General features: G+C 58.0%; 1 protein-coding gene across 1 annotated transcript in view; it reads right to left on the bottom strand.

The window, feature by feature from the left end:
* Positions 1-663: 663 nt before the first annotated feature.
* PLXNB2 (plexin B2) overlaps positions 664-18,458 on the bottom strand; it is a 65,998-nt gene continuing 48,203 nt past the window's right edge. Inside the window, exons 15-36 of the mRNA XM_069102935.1 lie at positions 17,977-18,085; positions 16,896-17,044; positions 16,606-16,776; positions 15,654-15,792; positions 14,820-15,047; positions 14,174-14,329; positions 12,842-12,981; positions 12,473-12,573; positions 11,545-11,774; positions 10,977-11,158; positions 9,643-9,709; positions 9,220-9,366; positions 7,787-7,943; positions 6,431-6,531; positions 6,090-6,174; positions 5,654-5,808; positions 5,384-5,544; positions 5,009-5,156; positions 3,806-3,870; positions 3,411-3,486; positions 2,375-2,449; positions 664-2,256 (exon numbers count right to left, since the gene is read on the bottom strand). Coding sequence (XP_068959036.1) covers positions 2,152-2,256; positions 2,375-2,449; positions 3,411-3,486; positions 3,806-3,870; positions 5,009-5,156; positions 5,384-5,544; positions 5,654-5,808; positions 6,090-6,174; positions 6,431-6,531; positions 7,787-7,943; positions 9,220-9,366; positions 9,643-9,709; positions 10,977-11,158; positions 11,545-11,774; positions 12,473-12,573; positions 12,842-12,981; positions 14,174-14,329; positions 14,820-15,047; positions 15,654-15,792; positions 16,606-16,776; positions 16,896-17,044; positions 17,977-18,085 — 2,947 coding nt within the window. The 3' untranslated portion in view covers positions 664-2,151. The remainder of the gene's footprint in view (positions 2,257-2,374; positions 2,450-3,410; positions 3,487-3,805; positions 3,871-5,008; positions 5,157-5,383; positions 5,545-5,653; positions 5,809-6,089; positions 6,175-6,430; positions 6,532-7,786; positions 7,944-9,219; positions 9,367-9,642; positions 9,710-10,976; positions 11,159-11,544; positions 11,775-12,472; positions 12,574-12,841; positions 12,982-14,173; positions 14,330-14,819; positions 15,048-15,653; positions 15,793-16,605; positions 16,777-16,895; positions 17,045-17,976; positions 18,086-18,458) is intronic.

Genomic DNA, 18,458 nt, shown 5'->3' with positions numbered 1-18,458 from the left:
CCAGGGGCTGGGTGGGCATGTACCCTCCTCCCTCCAGAAGGTGCCAGCCTGGCAGACTGAGAAGGCATCACAGTCCCCCCACCCTCCCCGTGCACAGCAGGCCTGGTACAGGCTGCCAGGGAGACAGACGGGTGCCCCTGGGGCTTGGCACAGGGACCTTGAGGAGTGGGGGGAGGGAAGAATGGAAAAATGAGGATGGCTGGTAGAGTGTGCATGGGGGCACTCATACAGGCTCACATATCTCATGCTCGTGTGTGCATGCGTGTTCTCACGTGTGGGAGCTCAGGTGAGAAACTTCTAGGAGACCTAGCAGCCCAGGTGATGGTGGGGTGGGAGGGCAAGGTAAAAGGCACCCTGCTGGCACCAGAGGCTGAGTAGGAGAACCCCACCTCCTCCCTCCCACCCTGCCCCCCATGCCCAGAGGTTCAAGTCTGCCTGCCTGCAAGGCCCCAGCTGCCCCCTCCTTGCCCCGCCTGGTCATTGGTCGGGGACCCCAAACACTCAATGAGACTGCTTGTCATTGTAGCCATTAACATTGTCACCAAGGGCTGCCTGGGGCCAGGGGCAGGGGTGTAGACAGTGTGTGTCAGGCCAGGGGCAGGGGTGTAGACAGGGATGGTAGGGGCAAGGGGTAGAGACAGAGAAACAAAGGACAAGCCCTGGGCAGGTAAGAAAAAGAACACATTGTATTTGGTTTACAATGACTGCGATTTACACAGGGACCAGGGTGGGGATGGGGAGGAGACTCTTCCCACAGCAGCCCAGGCTCCCAGGCCCCAGGCCACGCAATGAGGACCAAGCAGGAGGGGCCACGTGAGCTGGTGCCACACCATGATGCCTTGGGACCTCATCCACAAGACAGCCAGATGTGCTCAGTGCAGTCCTAACGTGTTCAGGGTGCTGCTCCCCCTCAGTGGTCTTGGACACTTGGCCTTCTATGTGCTATCACACAGTCCTGACGTTCAATGATCCACGGACGTGACATCTAATGTCTGACTCATGACGTGGCCAACACTCGACGGGACACAGACATTCCACATTTGACGAAACCTCATGTGTTCAACACTAGACACGACAAAAAGTCCCACATGTCCAACCTTCCATGAAGCCTCACGTGGCCAACACACAGTGGGACGTTTGACGCCCCACGTGCTTGGGTACAGTTCACACGGCCTGCTGGGGAGGCTGATTCACCAGCCCCTCTCTGGGTTAGTGATCAGAGCCATTAGTGGGAAGAGGGATGGCCCCTCCACCACACCTGCCAAGGTCCTCAGCTGTAGCCATGTGTAGGCCCAGGAGGCAGGAACGGGTAGGGAGGGGGTGAGGCTGCTTCATCCCTCTCGCTGGGGAAAATCGTACCGAATTTTGTCTCTCACCTCCTGGGAAAGATACAGAGAAGCTTGAGATGCCAACAGATGGGAGTTGAGTGACAGGGACGGGCAGGGAGACACTCAGACCTCAGAGCTGGCACAGAGAGCCAGCCTCGGTACCCCACAGAAGGTCAAGCTGACCAGTCCGAGAGCATCTCAGGGGAGCCTCAGGCCCCCCAGCCAGCTGCCCAAGTGCAGAAAGAACCAGCGGTGGCTGTTCACTTTCAGCCTGGTCCAGCCCCGTCACAAGCATCAGGGGATCATTAAGGCACATTTACAAATCACTTAGGAAATACCCCGAACGCTGTGGCCTGTGGGAGGCTGGGGCGGGCAGGCAGAGCTGGTATCTTGGCAGTCTGGAGTTGCCCAGAACTCATCCTGTGGGTGCCCCCAGGCAGCCGGAGCGGGACCACCTGGGCCAGCAGCACCACCTGGGGCCTGAGGACTTGGGCTCAGCGACTCCAGGGTGGTCAGTGGTGAGTGTGGCACAGAGGCCCCCTTCTAAGGCTGCCCCAGCCCTGGCCCTGCCTCTGAGGCTACGGAGGTGACGTCTACATTTCTAAGAAGAGAGAGGTCTACTTCTCACACCCACAGGGGAGCGAGCGTGAGTGCGCGCTCCAGCAGAATGAATTTATAGTTCGAATCCTTTTCACGTCTCACTTTGTAACCCAGAAAGCCATAATTTCTCTTTCTTGTAGAATTGTACGTTTTAAAATGGGACACGACCATCCTCAGACCAGGAGGGGAGAGACTGATGGGCAGAGCCAGGCGGGGGGAGACGTCAGAGGTCCGTGACCTTGTTCTCCAGAGCCGCTGCGATCTGCTGTAGGCGGAAGGCCAGCTGCATCTTCTGGGCCGCGGGGTCCTCCTCCAGGGCATTGATGATCTGTGGCGGGAGGACACAGGACGGCATGCCCGAGGGTCCCAGTGACTCCCCAGGCCCCGATCCCAGGCTCCAAGGCCCCCACCACTCTCTCCCCTGCTCCCTAGGGCCCTCCACCTACCTCATCATAGTACTTCTGTGTATACTGGTACAGCTGATGCAAGGCCACAAGGGTATTCAGAGAATCTGTGTGTGCCTGTGGGGGGAGACATGGACCTACTCTGACCATCAGGGAAGAGAAAGCCGGGGGCTCCTGGGCAGGGTCTAGGGCCCTCTGCTCCTGGTCCCTGCCCAGTCTGACACAGACACACAACCACACAGGTTGGAAGCCCCAGCCTAACTCTCCTATTCATAAATCTAATCCCTTGGCTTAAGCAAGTGTCTCCAAGAGACTGGCCTGAGGCTTTAGGATCCAGGGCTTTCTGGGCCTGTATCTCTGTGACTGCGAGGGAGCCTTTCACCCAGGAAGCAATCAGCTTTGGGAACTGAGACAGACACAGAAGCAGAGTCGGAGAGTGTTAAAGGGAGGTAGGAATGAGCTGGGAAGGGGGACAGAGATGCTTCCTCAGTGCACGGTAAGGAACACAGAGACAGAGACACACACAGAGACACAGAGACACACACACAGACACACACAGAGACAGAGACACACACATAGACACACACAGACGCACACAGACACACACACACAGAGACACACAGAGACACACACACAGACACACACACAGACACACAGAGACAGACACAGACACACACAGGTTCTCAAACAGCTAGACACTCACCATCAGGCACAACCCCACAGTAACAGCCACGTGTGTGCACGCACCAGCCCAGCCCCACCCAGGCGCCCCCAGCCCCATCCCAAAGCCACCCACACAGCTGCTGCACCAACTCTGACCCCCACCCCATTTTCTGCTCTCCCTCCCCTCTCATTTCCATACCCCCCACGCCTCATTACCATAGCTTTGCATTCCCAGCCCATTGAGCCTTGGCCCAGGCCCAGCCCCACAATGAAGCAGCCCCCCTGCTCCCCCCAGCTATGGCAGGTGACTCATTGGAGAAGGGGGGGAGTCTGGGTGGGGAGGGGGCCCCATTCATTGAGACGTGGGAGGGGAGAAAGAGAAAGAAAAGGCTCCCCTCGCTCCCCCCTTCCTTACCCGGGAAATCTCGGCTAAGTGGGTGTTCATGTCCTGGTCGCTCACTTGTACCATCTGTCGGATCCCTCGGTAGTAACTGGAGGGATGGACACACAGACAAATGGAGGGATGGGTAGGGAGGAGGGCACCAGCTGCAGAGGGTCTAAGGTGATGGCCCTCCCCACCAAACCTAGGCTCTCCAGCCGCCCCCCTCCCTGTGCAGGCTGAGGCCTCAGGAAGCCCTTGGTCAGAGGCCAGGTGTGGGACAGAGCCCCCTGGAGCCAGACCCATGACGGGAGCATGCCTGGGGGAACCAGGCTGAGCTGGCCCAAGCAGAGAGGCTCCTGGGAGGAGTAAAGCACTCTCCGACCAGAGGAAAAGAAGTGGGGGAGAGGGCAGGATGGGGCCATACTCACTCCTCCACCATCTTCTTGTAAGTGGAAATCTCTTTGGCGTAGAGCAGTTTGTTACTGGGAGAGTCCTGCAGAAGAAAAGGGATGCCAGTGCCCCTCAGGCCCAGCTGTCCCAAAGTACCCAAGGGGCTCTCTGGGAGCCTTCCTGACAGCAGCCTTGGAAGGAGGAAGTGACTAACTTACATATCCATCTAACAGATGAAGAAAGTGAGACCTGTAGAGGGGACCCTGCACCCCACGCTTGTGGAGGCAGGGGATTGCCTGGGTGAAGGTGAAGGTTGTCCTGGGAGGGCAGGCAAAGGGGTGAGCAGGGGAGGGGTGGGTGGGAGATGGGGAAGGGGGGATAAGCAGGGCAGAGGGGGGTCAGAGGAGCGGAGGGCCGGTCTGGGCTCTGTCCCTGTATTGTTATGTGACCATTTGCCCTCTCTAATTCCCCATCTGGAGACTGAGGCAAGAAGGCCACAGAAGTAAACTGAGGCAGGGAGGCCACAAAGAAGCCAGAGTGCCCTGGGTCTCCTAATGAGAGGCACTGCTGAATGACCGAATAGCTTTGTTTAATTTTTCTTTTTTTAATCTTTGTCCCCAGGGAGGGGTTGCTTGGTAGGGAGGAGGGAAGGGATTACTGGGAAGTGGAGGTGATGTACCCCCCATACACACATAAAAGGGGCTCCTGAGCCCAGATGGGCCCCTCCCCATCATCTGCACTCCCAAACAACAGCTAGGTGGTGTTGTGCACAGAGCACTGGCCCCAGGACTTGAGTTCAAATCCTCCCTTAGGCATTTACTAGCTGTGTGACTGGACAATCGCCACTCTGTCCCTCAGTCTCCTCATCTGCAAAATGAGGGAGCTGAGCTCTGTGGCCTCTTAGGCCTCCAACTCTGATCTCAGACCTTATGGTTCCTACAAGCTGATGTTTTGGGCTCTGAAATGCGGCTCCCCATCCCCACATTGGGCGTTTGAGGGCTGGGAATGATCTTCTAACCAGACAACAAGAACGTGACTCAGGAAGAGCAGAGAATGTGGGGAAGCTCCTCTCACTCAGACCGTCTTGGATGGGGGCAAAGTACCAGCCTAAGAGGTGCCCCCTTCACGCTGAGGCCATTGGCTTAATCGCTCTCAGCTCAGCAGAGGATGAGGAACCAGGGGCTGGGAAACACCAGGGTCTGGGGTCTAGGGAGGACCCCAAGGCCCGAGGGCCCACTCACCCTGCTCAGCTTGTGTTCTGTCCGGGTGCAGGCATCCATGAAAGTCTGAGCGATGACGGACAAGGAGGAGTCAACGACTTCTGGGACGTGGACGTCGAAGATGAAATGAGGATTCTTCAGGATGTTCACCCAGAATCGCAGGGGTAAACTGAGGGAGGAAGTCACAGAGAGGCAGATTAGGGGAGAACACTGAGGGTAAACTGAGGGAGGCCGGATGGCAACATACAGGGGTACCTGCGGGAGCAGGGGGAGAGGAAGGACAGCAGAATCCAGGGCCGCCCTCAGCCCCGCCACGGCAGGATAGAGGGCAAAATCCCTTGCCAGGCTGCCCGGCTTCCCAGATGTGGATGGGGCCCCTTTCTGCGCGGCCATCACCTGTTTGTTTTCCAGATGTGGATGGTGTCCTCATCCTTGATTTCGTGTTTCTCGGCCTGCTCGTCCAGGAAGTCGAAGAAGTATTTGACGGCCGGCGGGACTGTCGGGCTGGGGGTCAGGACGCTGTGGAAGAAGTTATCCACGAACTGCTGCAGCGTGCCCTGCGGGGACGGGAAGAAGCCAGAGTCAGAGGCCAGCGCCAGGCCTAGCTATAGTTTGCAGCCGCCCCGCTCTGAGCGGGCCTGGGCGGGTAGGGGCTCCGCGGTGCACCTTCACAGAGAGCAGGCGGGTCAGGTAGATCTCCGTGATAGCCTTGGTCCGCTCCTTCTCCTTCATGCTGCCCCTCTTGGATTTCCCATCCTCCACCTCATCTGTGGGCCTCACCAGGTGCCACACTCTGTTCTCCTCCTCCAGAAGGGCGTGGCCTGGAGGGGCAGAGAGGGTGAGTTAAGAGGGGTGTGGAACCCTGGGAGGGGGAGGCCAAAGGCTACTGGGGGTATCACTTGGTGAGGAAGGGGGAATCAGAAGCAAGGGTCTCCCTCAGGAAGCCCCCATGGACTGTGGCACCATCCAGCAGCCTCCTCGAAACTCCAGGGCTCTGGAGGGAGCTGGGGTACAGAGAGGGAGGTAAGTGACCTGTCCAAGGTGACACAGACACAGAGTCCCAGGGAGGAAAGAGGTAAGGGAGAAAGAAGAGGGAACTCACGTTCTCCAGGGAGGTCCTGCTGACTGTCCTCAGGCTGCTGGGAGATTCCCATTTTGGAAAGGATGAGGGTGGCCCCATCCCGGACCTGGCGGGACATGTCTGTCATGTAGCTCTAGGGCTGCTGGGGCCACAGTTACCTCCTGTGGTCACCCCCAGAATCAACCCCTGGGGCCTTCCCAGGACTGCTGGATGGCCTCCTTGGCCCAGTGGAGGAGCCAGGCCATTGGGCATGTCTGGAACAGCGAGGGGCCCAGGGGATGGGGGGACATGGCTGAGACAGTGAGGGGCCCAGGGGTTGGGAGGGGCTGGCGGAGGGGAGCCAAGGCCACGGCCACACTTACATTGTAATGCATGAGTGTATTGATCCGCTTCCAGCGGCCATCACGCTGGGAGGTGAGATCCAAGTCAGACAGGATCTGGGCTGTGGATCCAGGACGCCACTCTGTGGGGAGACAGCTCAGCTCACATATGTACCATGTCATGCCACAGGGTTCAGGTGACCCGTTTTATAAATGCCAAGTCTGACAAAGGAATCCTTCACCTTAGCAATTTTCTGGGGCAAAAGGGGCCCAGAGAAATCTCAGCTAACCTGTGCCTGACAAGAATCACCTTTACAACCTCCCAGGCAAGTAGGTGACCAGGATCCCTGTTCATCAGCCTCCTCACCTCCCATGGCCCGCCTCTTGTCTTCACATCACCCACACAAAGGGCCGACCAGAGCTCACACCTCTCTCCATCACCTCTGTGTTTGCTCCGTCACTCCCCCATCTCAGTCCATAGAGATTCAGGTGGCCTTTCTGTCCCTTCTACTCACCCCTCCCCCATCCCAGCCCTGCTCAGCCTGTGAAGTCCTGGACAGCTCCAGCCCTGGGCTAGAGGAGTCACATGAGCAAAGCGCCCACAAAGGCCTCATCTGATCTCACCTGGGCTCTGGCCACACAAGATGAGCCTTTTATACCTTCCTCCTGATTCTCTGTCCTACTCTACAAGGCGATGTTTCAAACCTTCTCTCCTCAGCCGCCCACACTGAGCCTTCAAAGCCCTCCTAGGCCAGCGGCTTGTCCCCGAAATGCTGTCCTTTCCACCCTCCCTCTGTTCTCCCTCTATCCCATGTTTTCTCTCTGTCTCTGTATCTCTCTCCCTCTCCCCCCACCTCTCTCTCCCCTCCCTCTTCCTCTCTCCCTCCTTCCCTCCCTCCCTCTTCCTCCCTCCCTCTCTCTCTTCCTCTTTCCCTGCACCTCTAATAATTCCTATCTTTAAGAAAGCTTGCCCTTGACTGTCCTATGGCCTTGAGACTCCCTGCTGCCCAGCCTGGCCAGCTTCTCCCCTCCCTGCCTTCATTTCTCTCCCTCTGCTCCCCCCTGCACTTGTGATTCCTGAGCTCATCCCTCGACTGAAAGTTCTCTGTGCAAGGTCACCGGGATCTGCTCCCTCCTCCTCCTTCCCTGGCACTGCTGACCTGTCTGCCCTTCCTCCCCTCCTCCAGGACAGTCTCTCCTCCCTCAGCTTCTGGGGCACAGCTTTCTCTGCTTCTTTTCCTACCCAGGGGCTGCTTCTCCATCTGGCTCAAAAATGCCTTTCTAGATTGATTCACAGAATTTCCCTGCCCTTTCCTAGCCCTAGGTCTCTGCCTAGGATGCCTCAGTTCTGAGCCTGCCCCTCGAGCCCATACCCAACCTGGGCATGTGGGTGCGTACCCAGGACCACGCTCTCAGCCTTGGGCCACCTCGAGCAGGGCAGCGTGCGGTAGACTTGATCAATGATCTTCTCCTTGACCTGGGTGATGGTGTCACAGTTGAGGACTTTCACGGGGATGGCGTCTACACCTTCCTCCTGAACGATAACATTCACAGTCTGTGGGAAGAGAGTTGGACAGGGCCCTCAGAGTCTGCCTTCCCTTCCAGCATGCTGCTCCAATGGCCGCTTCCCAGTCCCTGGAGGCTCCCTGAGGGCAGGGCTGGGTTTCCTCTTGGTCTGGGAGCTCCATTTGGAAACTCCGCCAGGGCCCTTTCTCTCCTCAGGAGTGGGGGATCTCCCCTCAGATCCCACCCACACTCTAGGGAGCTATCCTTATCCCTCCCACTGAATCCTGGCAGAGATGCGGACTGGAATATCTGGTCTCCTCCTTAGCCAGGATAATCCCCAACTCTCCATCAGTGAGAGCTCTAGCCCCAGAAGGGAAAAAAGGCACACGTGTTGCCTCTCCCCACCATGTCTCCAGACAGGCTCACTAAGGCTACTATTGTGGGCCCGGCTCTCATTAGGAACCAGTGGAAGGTGCATATTTCACAGGCTCCAGCTTCCATGAGGCCTGAGGCCTGAGTGACATGATAGGCCTTGGAAACAGCCACATCAGCAAAGGAACAGTTCAGAAAGACGCTAGAAACTAGCAGAACAATGGCCCTGAAGTGGGAACCAGAAAGATTGTCCTTCAGGGCCCAAAAAGGCAGCCTGGGGGGGAGTGGGGAAGCAGCTGCTGAGAGCCTGGGATGATGGATGGGGCAGAAAGAGCGAACTCGACAGCCTCGGAGAACATCGGCCACGGCTAAGCGGGCACGGCTGAGCCCACCTGGGTCCCACGCACAGTCACATGCGTGTGCACAGCCCTCGCTGCACCTGTCACGGGCCTCCCCCACTTACACACAGGTTTGCAGTCCCAGGCTGGAGCCCTCCCCCCCTGCTCCCCCCGGCCCCCCAGGTCTCTAAGGCCGGGGAGGAGGATCTGAGCACAGCTCTCTGCAGAGGAAGCTGGCTCAGGAGGGGGAGGCCTGGGCACTTATGGGACTTCAGTGGAAGCTTGGGACTGGAGGAGAGGCGGGAGGATCCAAGAATGGGGGAGATGCTGTCAGGAGAGGCTTGGGGGTGTCAGAGACACAGCGGGCCCACAAGGAGGTTCCCAGGAGATGATGCCACACGGGGCTGGGGGGCTGTGAGTAACCAGGGAAATTACAGCCCAGATTTGGAGCTGGGAGAACGTCTGCCCCAACCTCTCATCTTGTGACTTTAGACCAGAGAATGGAATTGACTTCCCAAGGCCAAGGCCTCCCGGGGAGGAAGAGATAGGAGGAGGGGGAAGGGATCAAGAACAGCCAGGGGAGTAGCAGGATGGGGGATGGGGCCTGGGGCTCACCAGTGGGATGTACTCCACGTCATCCCCCAGCAGCCCTGTGTCATTCAGGGTGTACTTGGCCTTTCTCTGCACAGCGTCCACGGGGCCCTTCTCCACTTGGTGTTTGATGGCCTTGAAGAGCTTGTAAAGGGGTTCACCAGCGGTATCCTGGAAGGAGACACTGGGTCAGCCTGGGCCCTTGAGGGGTGGTCCCCCGTGACCCCAGAAGGAGCAGAAGCTCCAGGCAATGAGGGCAGGTAACGGGTTTGGGGGCCAAGGGCCGAGGCTGGCCAAAGATGGGAGCCCCACCATGGTGGCATCTGTGCAACTAGGAGGGCCTGAAGGACCCCTGGGGGTCAGCAGCATACAGAGCTCCTGGCTGCCCCAAAGTCACCTGGACAGGGCACCTCCCCCCCATGATGGCGGGGGCCCTGTCAACCTCACCTTGAGATACTGGTATAGACAGATGGACATCCAGTTGGACAGCATTCTCTCCACCACAGTCTCTGATCTGGAAACAGAAGGGGGTCAGAGGGGCTCAGTGCCCAGCCCTCAGTACCTCGGTACCCTGTGGGCACCAACAGGCAGGAAGGCTGTGTGGGCTTGGCCAATATTGGGCTGGAGGGGCTGGAGCTCAGGGGCTCGGCCTCCTTCCTGAACCAAACACCTCAAAGATATGTCAGTCGGGGACCTTGGGGAGGGGGTGGCCGCCCACTCATGGGACGGAGCTGGAAAGACTTTAGAGAGAATCCAGTCCCCCTTGGATTTTACAGAGGTAAACTCTGAGGGCCCAGTTAAGTGACTTGCCCAGAATCACAGAACTGGTCAGCACCCGAAATACAGAACTGGGCCTCTACCCCACCCCAGAGGGTTCTGATCTTAGTAAAGTCTATCTCACACAGACAGACATGGAGAGACACACACACACACACACACACACACACACAGAGTCATTTCCACCCACTGAAGATTACTTAAACACCTTCTCTTTACAGATGCCGGCCCCTGACTTGGGGATGTAGAGGGCCGGCTCTTGAGAAATATGACAGTGTAACGAGAGGGCAGAGGTCAGGGGGGTGGGGGCCTTGAGGTCTTGAGGCGGAACCGGGCTCTTGAATAGGTCTTGGGGTCCTGGGTCTTAAGCTGGAAGGGACTTTTGAGGTCATCTAGGCCCCATACACCAGTAGGGAAAGAGAGCCCAGAGAGGGGACTTATCTAAGGACACACAGCTAGAAAGAGGCAGAACGACGCTGGACGAGGTGAGGGAGGGAAGAATTAAGGGCATTCTCAGGTTTCGAGCCTGGACACTGGGCTGTCAGCCTGCCAGCCTTAGCAGAGGGCCCGGCACACAGCAGGTGTTTCAGAAATGCTCACTGACTGATGGCCTGACAGTCCCTTGGCGCATTAGCCATGTATTATAATGGCTCCTGAACCCCTGGAGACACAGTCCACCACGAACCCAGTGAAAGGTCCCAGTGCCAGGCACTGGGTCACATGGGCCACAGCCCCACTGTGTAGCTCAGACAGACACATGGTGACAGTCTTCCCCACCAGGCACGTCACACACATCCCCTCCCAGGCACACATCTCGTGCACATACGACCTCCTCACCACAGGACGCGCTCTGTGACCACGCTCTGTGACCACGCCTGTGTCTTCCCTCCCTCCCACAGCCCCGCTGGGTAGCTCAGACAGACACACGGTGACAGGCCTCCCCACCAGGCACGTCTCACGCACACATGGCCTCCTCCTCCCACAGCCCCGGGGCCCCCCGGTACCTCCTCAGCATCAGCTTGGGATTCTTGGCCACCACATACTGTTCCATGAGCTCCAAGAAGAGAGTCCGCATGATGTCGGTGTAGTACTCCAGCTTCCCGTGCAGGGCCACCGTCAACAGGGATGCAAAGTAGACTTTGGCGCGGGCTGAGAATTCCCGCTGGTTCTCCAGCGTGTGGATGAACTGTGGGCAGGCAGAGCAGGGTCAGAGACGCCCACGACTCACCCTGCAGGGAGAAAACCTGCCTCCAAGGCAGGCTTTTCATGCCCACCCTGATGCCCAGAGCTATGGAAAGTCACGGACAGAAGAGGCAGTGAGTTCCACTCAAGGCCTGTTACTACCTGGCTTTCCTTCAGGTCCTAGCAAAGGATGGGGTTATAGGGTTTGACCCAAGTGAGGGGACTCTCTGTGCTCAATGGCGTGGACACGCATGTAGACTAAGGGCTATACCTAAGGTGGTCCCCTGCCCTCCCAGACTGGGAGCCCCCTGAGGGCAGGGCCTGCTCCTCCTCTGCCCCTCCCCTCCACTGGGAGCCCCCTGAGGGCAGGGCCTGGGGCTCACCACTCACATTGATGAGGAAGGATTTGCTGTTCAGCAGATTGGAGAACTGGTTGAGCGCCTGCTCCACTGTCTGCCTGCGGGACTCAGGGATGTCCAGCTTGCCTGTGATCATGACGTCCTTGTCGCCATCCTTGGAGGGCAGGAAGAAGACCCGGTCTGTGTAGGTCTTGTAGTCGAGCACCGGGATCCCAGCCTCATGCACGTCGTTGGTCTGGTCTTCCATCTCAATCATCAGGTCTAGGGGGGAGGCAGAGTCAGGCCTGGGTTCCACAGCTCCTCCCAGGTCCCAGACCTCAGCCCGGCCCCTGCTGGGCCTGCTCCCGAGCCTCCGTGCCCTCTGCCCTGCTGCCACCCACGGCTCCCTCTTGGCCTAGTCTCGTCTTCCTCAGGCAGAGAGCCCGAGTCTCCTCTCCTGTCTCTGACGCAGAGGTGCCGAAAGGCTTCTGGCCACCCCGCCATAGGGACTGAGTGTCCACATCCTGTATCAATTCTGCTAGGGGCTCCAGCAGGGGGCACAGGGAAAGGGACAGGAAGGGCCTGAACTGTTACTGGAGGGCGTGTGAGGGCCAGGCGGGAGAGGCAGCCCCAAGCTCCTTCCCAGCCTCCTCAGCGCCCATCCCTTCTGCTTCTGACCCCCCATGTTCAATTGTGTCTGACTCTCTGTGACCCCACTGGGGGTTTGCTTGGCAGAGATATTAGTGTGATTTACCATTTCCTTCTCCAGCTCGTTTTATAGATGAGGAGACTGAGGCAAACAGGGGGAATGACTTGCCCAGGGTCACACAGCTACCAAGTGTCTGAGGCCAGATTTGAACTTTCTGGTTCCAGGCCCAGTGTTCTACCCACTGTGTCACCCAGCTGCCTGGAGCTGACCTTCCAACGCCCCTCCTCCCCAAGAACAAGCAGTCAGGAGACAGACCCTTGCTGCCCCCCACCTGTGAACTCCTTCTTGCAGCGGTCTCGGACACTTTCCTCCAGGCCTTCCAGCTGAGACTTAATCTTCTCATACTCTCGTTCAGCCTGTTGACTCTTGCGCCTTCGGGGAGAAGCCCAAGACCCAGCTGGTTAGTGAGCTGGCCCCATGTGCTCCCCACTCCTGCACCCCAGGCCTAAGCCTAACCTTCAGGGGTCGTGGGGGGCAAAGGGGCTCTGGGAGTGTTTGCAGTTTGGGATCAGCCGTCTCAACACCCCAGAAGGTGGATGATGGGGAGCTGGGGGGGTGTCCAGGAGCCCGAAGGAGAGGGAGGAAGGGATGGTGGGGGTGGGGAGCTAAGGGCAAGCAGGAGGCATTCTGGGAGCTTCACCAGTAGCAGTAGATGGAGAAGGCGATGATGGCCACCATGGGGATGATCACCAGGGGCAGGATGATGCTAAGGGGCATGTCGCTCATCCGCGTGTCGTACTCCACGCGGCCGAGGACCCACTCACGGGCCCCGAACTTCACCTGCATGGTAAAGGACAAGCCTGCTGAGGGTGTAGGCCACGTGCGTGGGCGTGATGGGGGATGCCCATGCCACGCTGCCACGACAGTGGAGGCTGGATACAGACACGTGGATCATGTGACTGGGCCAGTGTGGGTCCTGACGGCTCCCCCACCACCCACCTTCTGCTGGCCAGTCCCCGGGGGGAGGGGGTGCGGTGCTCTCTCTTTGGGGAGCCTTCCTGGCAATGGCGGGTGCCCCTCAGTCTGAGTGCTCAGGACAGCTCTCAGCCAAGGGACAGCACAGCCCTAAGCTCCCCGAGGGCAGGCACTGAGCCATTTTCACTTTGTTTCTGCCCTCGGAGCACAGGGTCCCACAATCAGTGCATGTGGTAAATGCTACAGGGCATGCACCCCACTGGTGCAGGCTGACCCCGCGGGTCTGGAGCAGGCTGGGGGCCCTGAGGCCCCAATCAGGCCCCTGCATGCACCTAAAGCCTGGCCTGAAAGCCCGTCACTGCCCATACAGCCTAGCCTGGGGCACTACACAGGGGTCTGCTTTAATGAATACCAACCAGCTCACCAAGGGAATCCAAAGTTGGGCGAACTAATTTGGCCCCTTGAACTTCTTCCTGCCCTCCTGCCCCCGGCCTGGACTTCCACCCCCATGATTCCTGGGCTCAGAAATCCCTTTGTCAGAGTTTAAGCAAGGCTGGCCTTAGCCTGCCCTCTGAGTACCCTCAAGAGGAGGGATGCCCTACACATTCATCTGCTCCCAGCTGTCCTGCTTACCACCTGAACATCCCAGGTCAGGGCACAGGAGGCGAGGCCACAGGGGCAGGGCCACAAGAGGGTGGGCCACGGGAGGGGCTATCAGCCTGAGAATGGGCCTTCACCCTTTCAGCTATGAGTGACAAGTCAGACAGAGCTCCCAAAGTGTTGCCTGCTAGGGGTCCTCAGGGATCCCCTCCATTTGTAAAGGGGCATTGCTGAAGCACCTCCATTTGCCTGACAAGTTTTAAGGATGCAGTCGGCAGCATGACTTGCTTCAAATTCCCCCTGCCTGGCATCCGCAGGCTCAGCATGGAGATGTGTAGGCAGGACCTGGGGCCCTCCTTCCCCTCCCCGAGTGCACACGTGAGGGAGGGGTGGTAGGCTGGCGAGGCCTCCAGAGCATGGTTCCGCGCTCCTCACCTCCACCTCAGGAGTGACTTACGATGAACTCAGGCAGGTTGTGAGTGGTGTCCCGCTTCTGCCGCCGCTTGGGGGGCGGCTGTACCTCTGGGGGTTCACAGTACAGGTCGGTCTCAGTCAGCGTCTTCATGAAACAGCGCTCAGCACCCACACAATGGCTTGCCCCCGGGGGGGGGCCCTCGCTTTTTTAAGGGGGGGGGGGGGGGGGGGGGGGGGCAGGTGAGAGAGGCAGGACAAGGTGGAGAGAAGGTCAAGGCAGGCTTAGCCCTGTAATCCCTGAAGGCCCTGATGTGCGGGAGGGAGCTGACTGCTGCATCCAGCCCCAGTGGGCATGGGACACGCAAGGATACCAGGGACCTGAAAGGCCTGAGAGAGCACCTTGGTCAAACCCAGTCTATAGATGATGAAGCTGGGGCCCAAGGCCTTCCTTGGCTGCTGCAGCCCAATGGAACCATCCCCTCATTAGGACTTCCTGGCTGCCCCATCCTGGCTGCTGTGTAAAGTCTCACGGCCTGGGGATGAGCTTCCAGGGGCCCGAGGCCTTCCTTGGCTGCTGCAGCCCAATGGAACCATCCCCTCATCTAGGACTTCACAGATGTTAAAGGCAGTGCCCCAGCATGGCCACCCCAAGGGGCAAGCTTCCTGAAGACAGGCCTCTGTCTCCTCACCCTGGCATGAATGAGCTTGTTGACCTGCTTCTTGATGCCATCAGTGAAGTTCTCGAAGGTGGGGTCTGGGACATACTCAAAGGCCCCCGCCTCCGTCTTCAGCAGGACCCGGTGGCCGTCCATTTGGAGCAGTGTGGTGATGTTGTAGGCCTCAGGCTCATCAGGGACTTGGGGGGATGAGAAGACAACTTTGGTGTCACTATAGCGGATATATGTGGTCCCCACCACCTGTGGGCCAAGACGGATGGTGTTATACCAGGGACGGCAGTCCCTTCCTCCTCAGAACCCACCACAGCCAGATCTCTGGCTCTGCAGCAGGCGTCCTCAAAGTTGGGCATAAACTGAGTCTCTGCCAGCCGAACCCTCTTCTCTCACTCAGACCCAGGGCAGCCCCGACTTCATCCATGCTGCACTGACCCCCTCCCCTACTGATGTCTTCTTTGTCTCTGCCACCACCCCACCCCCCATGATCATTTCCATCACCAGGGAATGGAAGCAGAATTTGCCATGCCCCCACTGGCTGCAGCAGAGGCCCTCTGAGCTGGGAGGGATGCCCTTGCCCACCCAAGGCAATGAGTCTAACTGACAGAAGCAGAGGTCCCTTCAAACAGACGTCTAACAAGCAGGCATGCGTCAGTCTCTCTCTTATGACATATACCCTCTACAGGGTCATAAACACTATAACTTGAACCATCTCTCAGATCCCACCAGATGTTCCTTGGGGCTCAGGCCCTCTGGGGCTGACCTCCCTCCTCTGGCTCTCCCCATGGTTGTGGGAGGGATGGGCATGGCCTCAGGGCTGGAAGGGGTGGGGAAAGCCAAGGAGGGACTGACCATGGTGGCCTGGAGGGGGCTGTGAGCCTGCCTCTTCCTCCTCCTGCTCCAGGACCGGAGGGGTTCTGCAATTACCACCATGGAGAAGTTCTGGATCAAGTCAAACCCCTGGCCTGTGATGTTGATGTTCCGGCCCCCACTGGGAAAACCAAGGGCAAAGGTTAACAGCACAGAAAGCGGGACTGCCTGCTGCCCCCCAGTCTGTGGCAGCACCCACCCTCACTCCTTGCTTCTTTCTTTCCCTCTAGGGTTGTTGGAGGATATGGGGCAGCCTGGGAATCCAATGATAACCATGAGCCCCTTGTGCTAGGGAAGGCCTCCTCCACACCTTGGCCCTCACTAGAGCCATGCCATTTAGAGACATGCTTCAGATCCCTGCTAGCCAAGGCACGAAGGCTATGCAAGTCTCTGAGAAGAGAGGGGAGTCACCCTGCTTCAGACATCTGTCTGCCCGCAGGCCAAGTGGCTTAAAGATCAGAAGTAGACTCTTGAGACACATTGGGGGCAGAAAGCCGAGTCTGGGGGGACCACCCAGCAGTAAGCAACACTACACGCTAAGTGCATTAGAGAGGCAGTCCCAGTGAGGGTTGGCAGTGTTTGGAAAGCCCCAGAGCTGAGACAGAGTGGGAGAAAAGGGGGAGGGAGAGGACTGAGTCAGGCCTGGGGTTTTCCCAGAAGGTGCCCAAACCTGCTCCACTGCATTCCTTCTGCCTTCCCTCAGCAGCAGCAGGCAAAAAACTAGTTTCCTGGGGACCCTTCCCTCCTGCCCCAGGCCTCCCACCCATCTCTGGTAGGGCCAAGATCTGTGGAGGGACATTGACAAGCCTGGAGGGTCTGGACAACTGCATTTAGAGGACAGGCTTGGGGGGCGGGGAATAGATTCCTCTGTGTGTGTGTGTGTGTGTGTGTGTGTGTGTGTGTTCCTCCACAGCAGGTGGCTGGGTCTTATTACCTGACAAAACTTCTCAAGGGCTCAAAGGCCTTTAGCACAGGGTTCTCCCGGTAAGTGAAGGTGACTTGGTTCCCCACTGGCAAGGAGCTTCCATAGTAGATCTTAATGGGCACCTCCCCCAGGGCCTCATAGGGCCCTGTGACACATCGGATGTTGGGCCCAAATTCAATACTGCAGGGAGAAGCAGAAGGGTGTCACTGGGCCAGCTGAGCAGCCCCCTCACCCTCTTCTTGGGCCTCCCTGGGAGGAGGGGATTGCCTAGCCAGGGTTCTAAGGGTGGCGATACATACACCTCACAGGGCACATCCTTCTTGGAGTTGCCCAGGATCACGCAGACGTCCTCAGGGGAACCGGTGTCTAGGAAGGAGCCGCTGATGACCAGGGTGGTCCCGCCAGCCTGGGGCCCCTGCGTGGGGCTCACCTCCATGGGTACTGGTTGCTGGGGAGGAGACGGGCCCAAGGCCCAGGTCAGGACCCTTGTCCCTGAGTCCTGCAGACCACCAGCTGCCTCAGAGCAGGGCATCATGGGAAGGGGAGTGGCCACTGCTCAGTGGAGTCTCATAGGGGGTGTTTGGATGACCAGTGGTCGAGTGTGAGGTGTTACCTGCCCTCTACACTTGGCAATGGACACTCACACAGACAGAGACACATACACAAGACACCACACACAGAGCCACAGAGACAGAGACACACAGACAATTGAACCCACATTTATTAAGTGCTTGCTGGGTGCTGAGAGGTGGGGGAGATACAGACTTAAAGAGACATAGTGCCTGCCCTCTGGGAGCTCACAGTCTGGAGGGAGAAGAGACACCAGCAGAGAAGTCAGCAGGAAACAACATTCCAGGATGAGGGAGAGGGCGACGCACAGGTTCCCAGCTCGGGGGTCAGTCTTAGGACTCAGCTTTAAAGGGTGGGTAGTAGTTCATCAGGTGAGGAGAGGAGGGAAGGGCATTCCCAGCACAGGGCACAGTGCGAGCAAAAAACACCAGACAGTATGACACGTCACACATTTCAAGCGGAGCAGAATGAGATGGGGCTCAGAGTGGGCACCAAGCTGCAGAAGGCCTTGAATGCCAGCCAGAGGAGGTGGAATATTACTGAGGAGGTAATAGGGAGCCACAGAAGACAAAAGATAGACGACTCCCTCTCCTTCCTGCAATCATTCAAACACTGGCCACGTGCTCAGACCCGGTGCAGAGGCTAGCTATCGAGGTTTCCCGAGTCTGCAGCCTGGCTCCCTGAGCTGCACATCAGAGCCCACCGTATGTTTCCTAGGTTTGGGATTTCACTGAAGACACTTTGTGTTACAATGTCCCTTCTTTCCCCAAACCCGGGTCAAGCCCAGGAAGTCCCTGGGCCCTCACTCACCTGGTAGGTGAACTGGACATGGGGAGGTGACTGGCCCAGCTTCCCGTTGATGTCCACCTCAATTCCCCCTGTAATGGCTTCCTCGGAAGGATCAACCTTGCACACAATCCTGGGGGGCAAAGGGGAATGCTCACACATCCCACATCTTCTCCCTTTGGGTCTCCAGCCTGACGGTTCCCACAAGAGAAAGCCAGGTCCCTCTGCTCGGCCCCAATCCCTCACCCCCAGGGCCTTTCTCTACATAGGCACCTCAGCTCAGTTCAGCTCACACTCTGGAGGTAGAAATGGTTTGGCAGAACAGGCAGAAAGGTGGCCTGGGAATCCTGCCTCTGACATGCTGGCTGTGCAAGCTCAGGTGAATGGCCTAACCTCTCTGTACCCCCAACAACATGCAAGATTATAAATCACAGATCTATACTATATCTACCTATCTACCTATCTATCTATCTATCTATCTATCTATCTATCTATCTATCTATCTA

Source organism: Petaurus breviceps, unplaced genomic scaffold (assembly GCF_028583685.1).
Source record: "Petaurus breviceps papuanus isolate PSGF00001 unplaced genomic scaffold, PetGlider_PUasm1.0 558, whole genome shotgun sequence".
In the NCBI taxonomy this organism is placed as follows: domain Eukaryota; kingdom Metazoa; phylum Chordata; class Mammalia; order Diprotodontia; family Petauridae; genus Petaurus; species Petaurus breviceps.
This window is presented reverse-complemented; position numbering and strand designations above follow the sequence as displayed.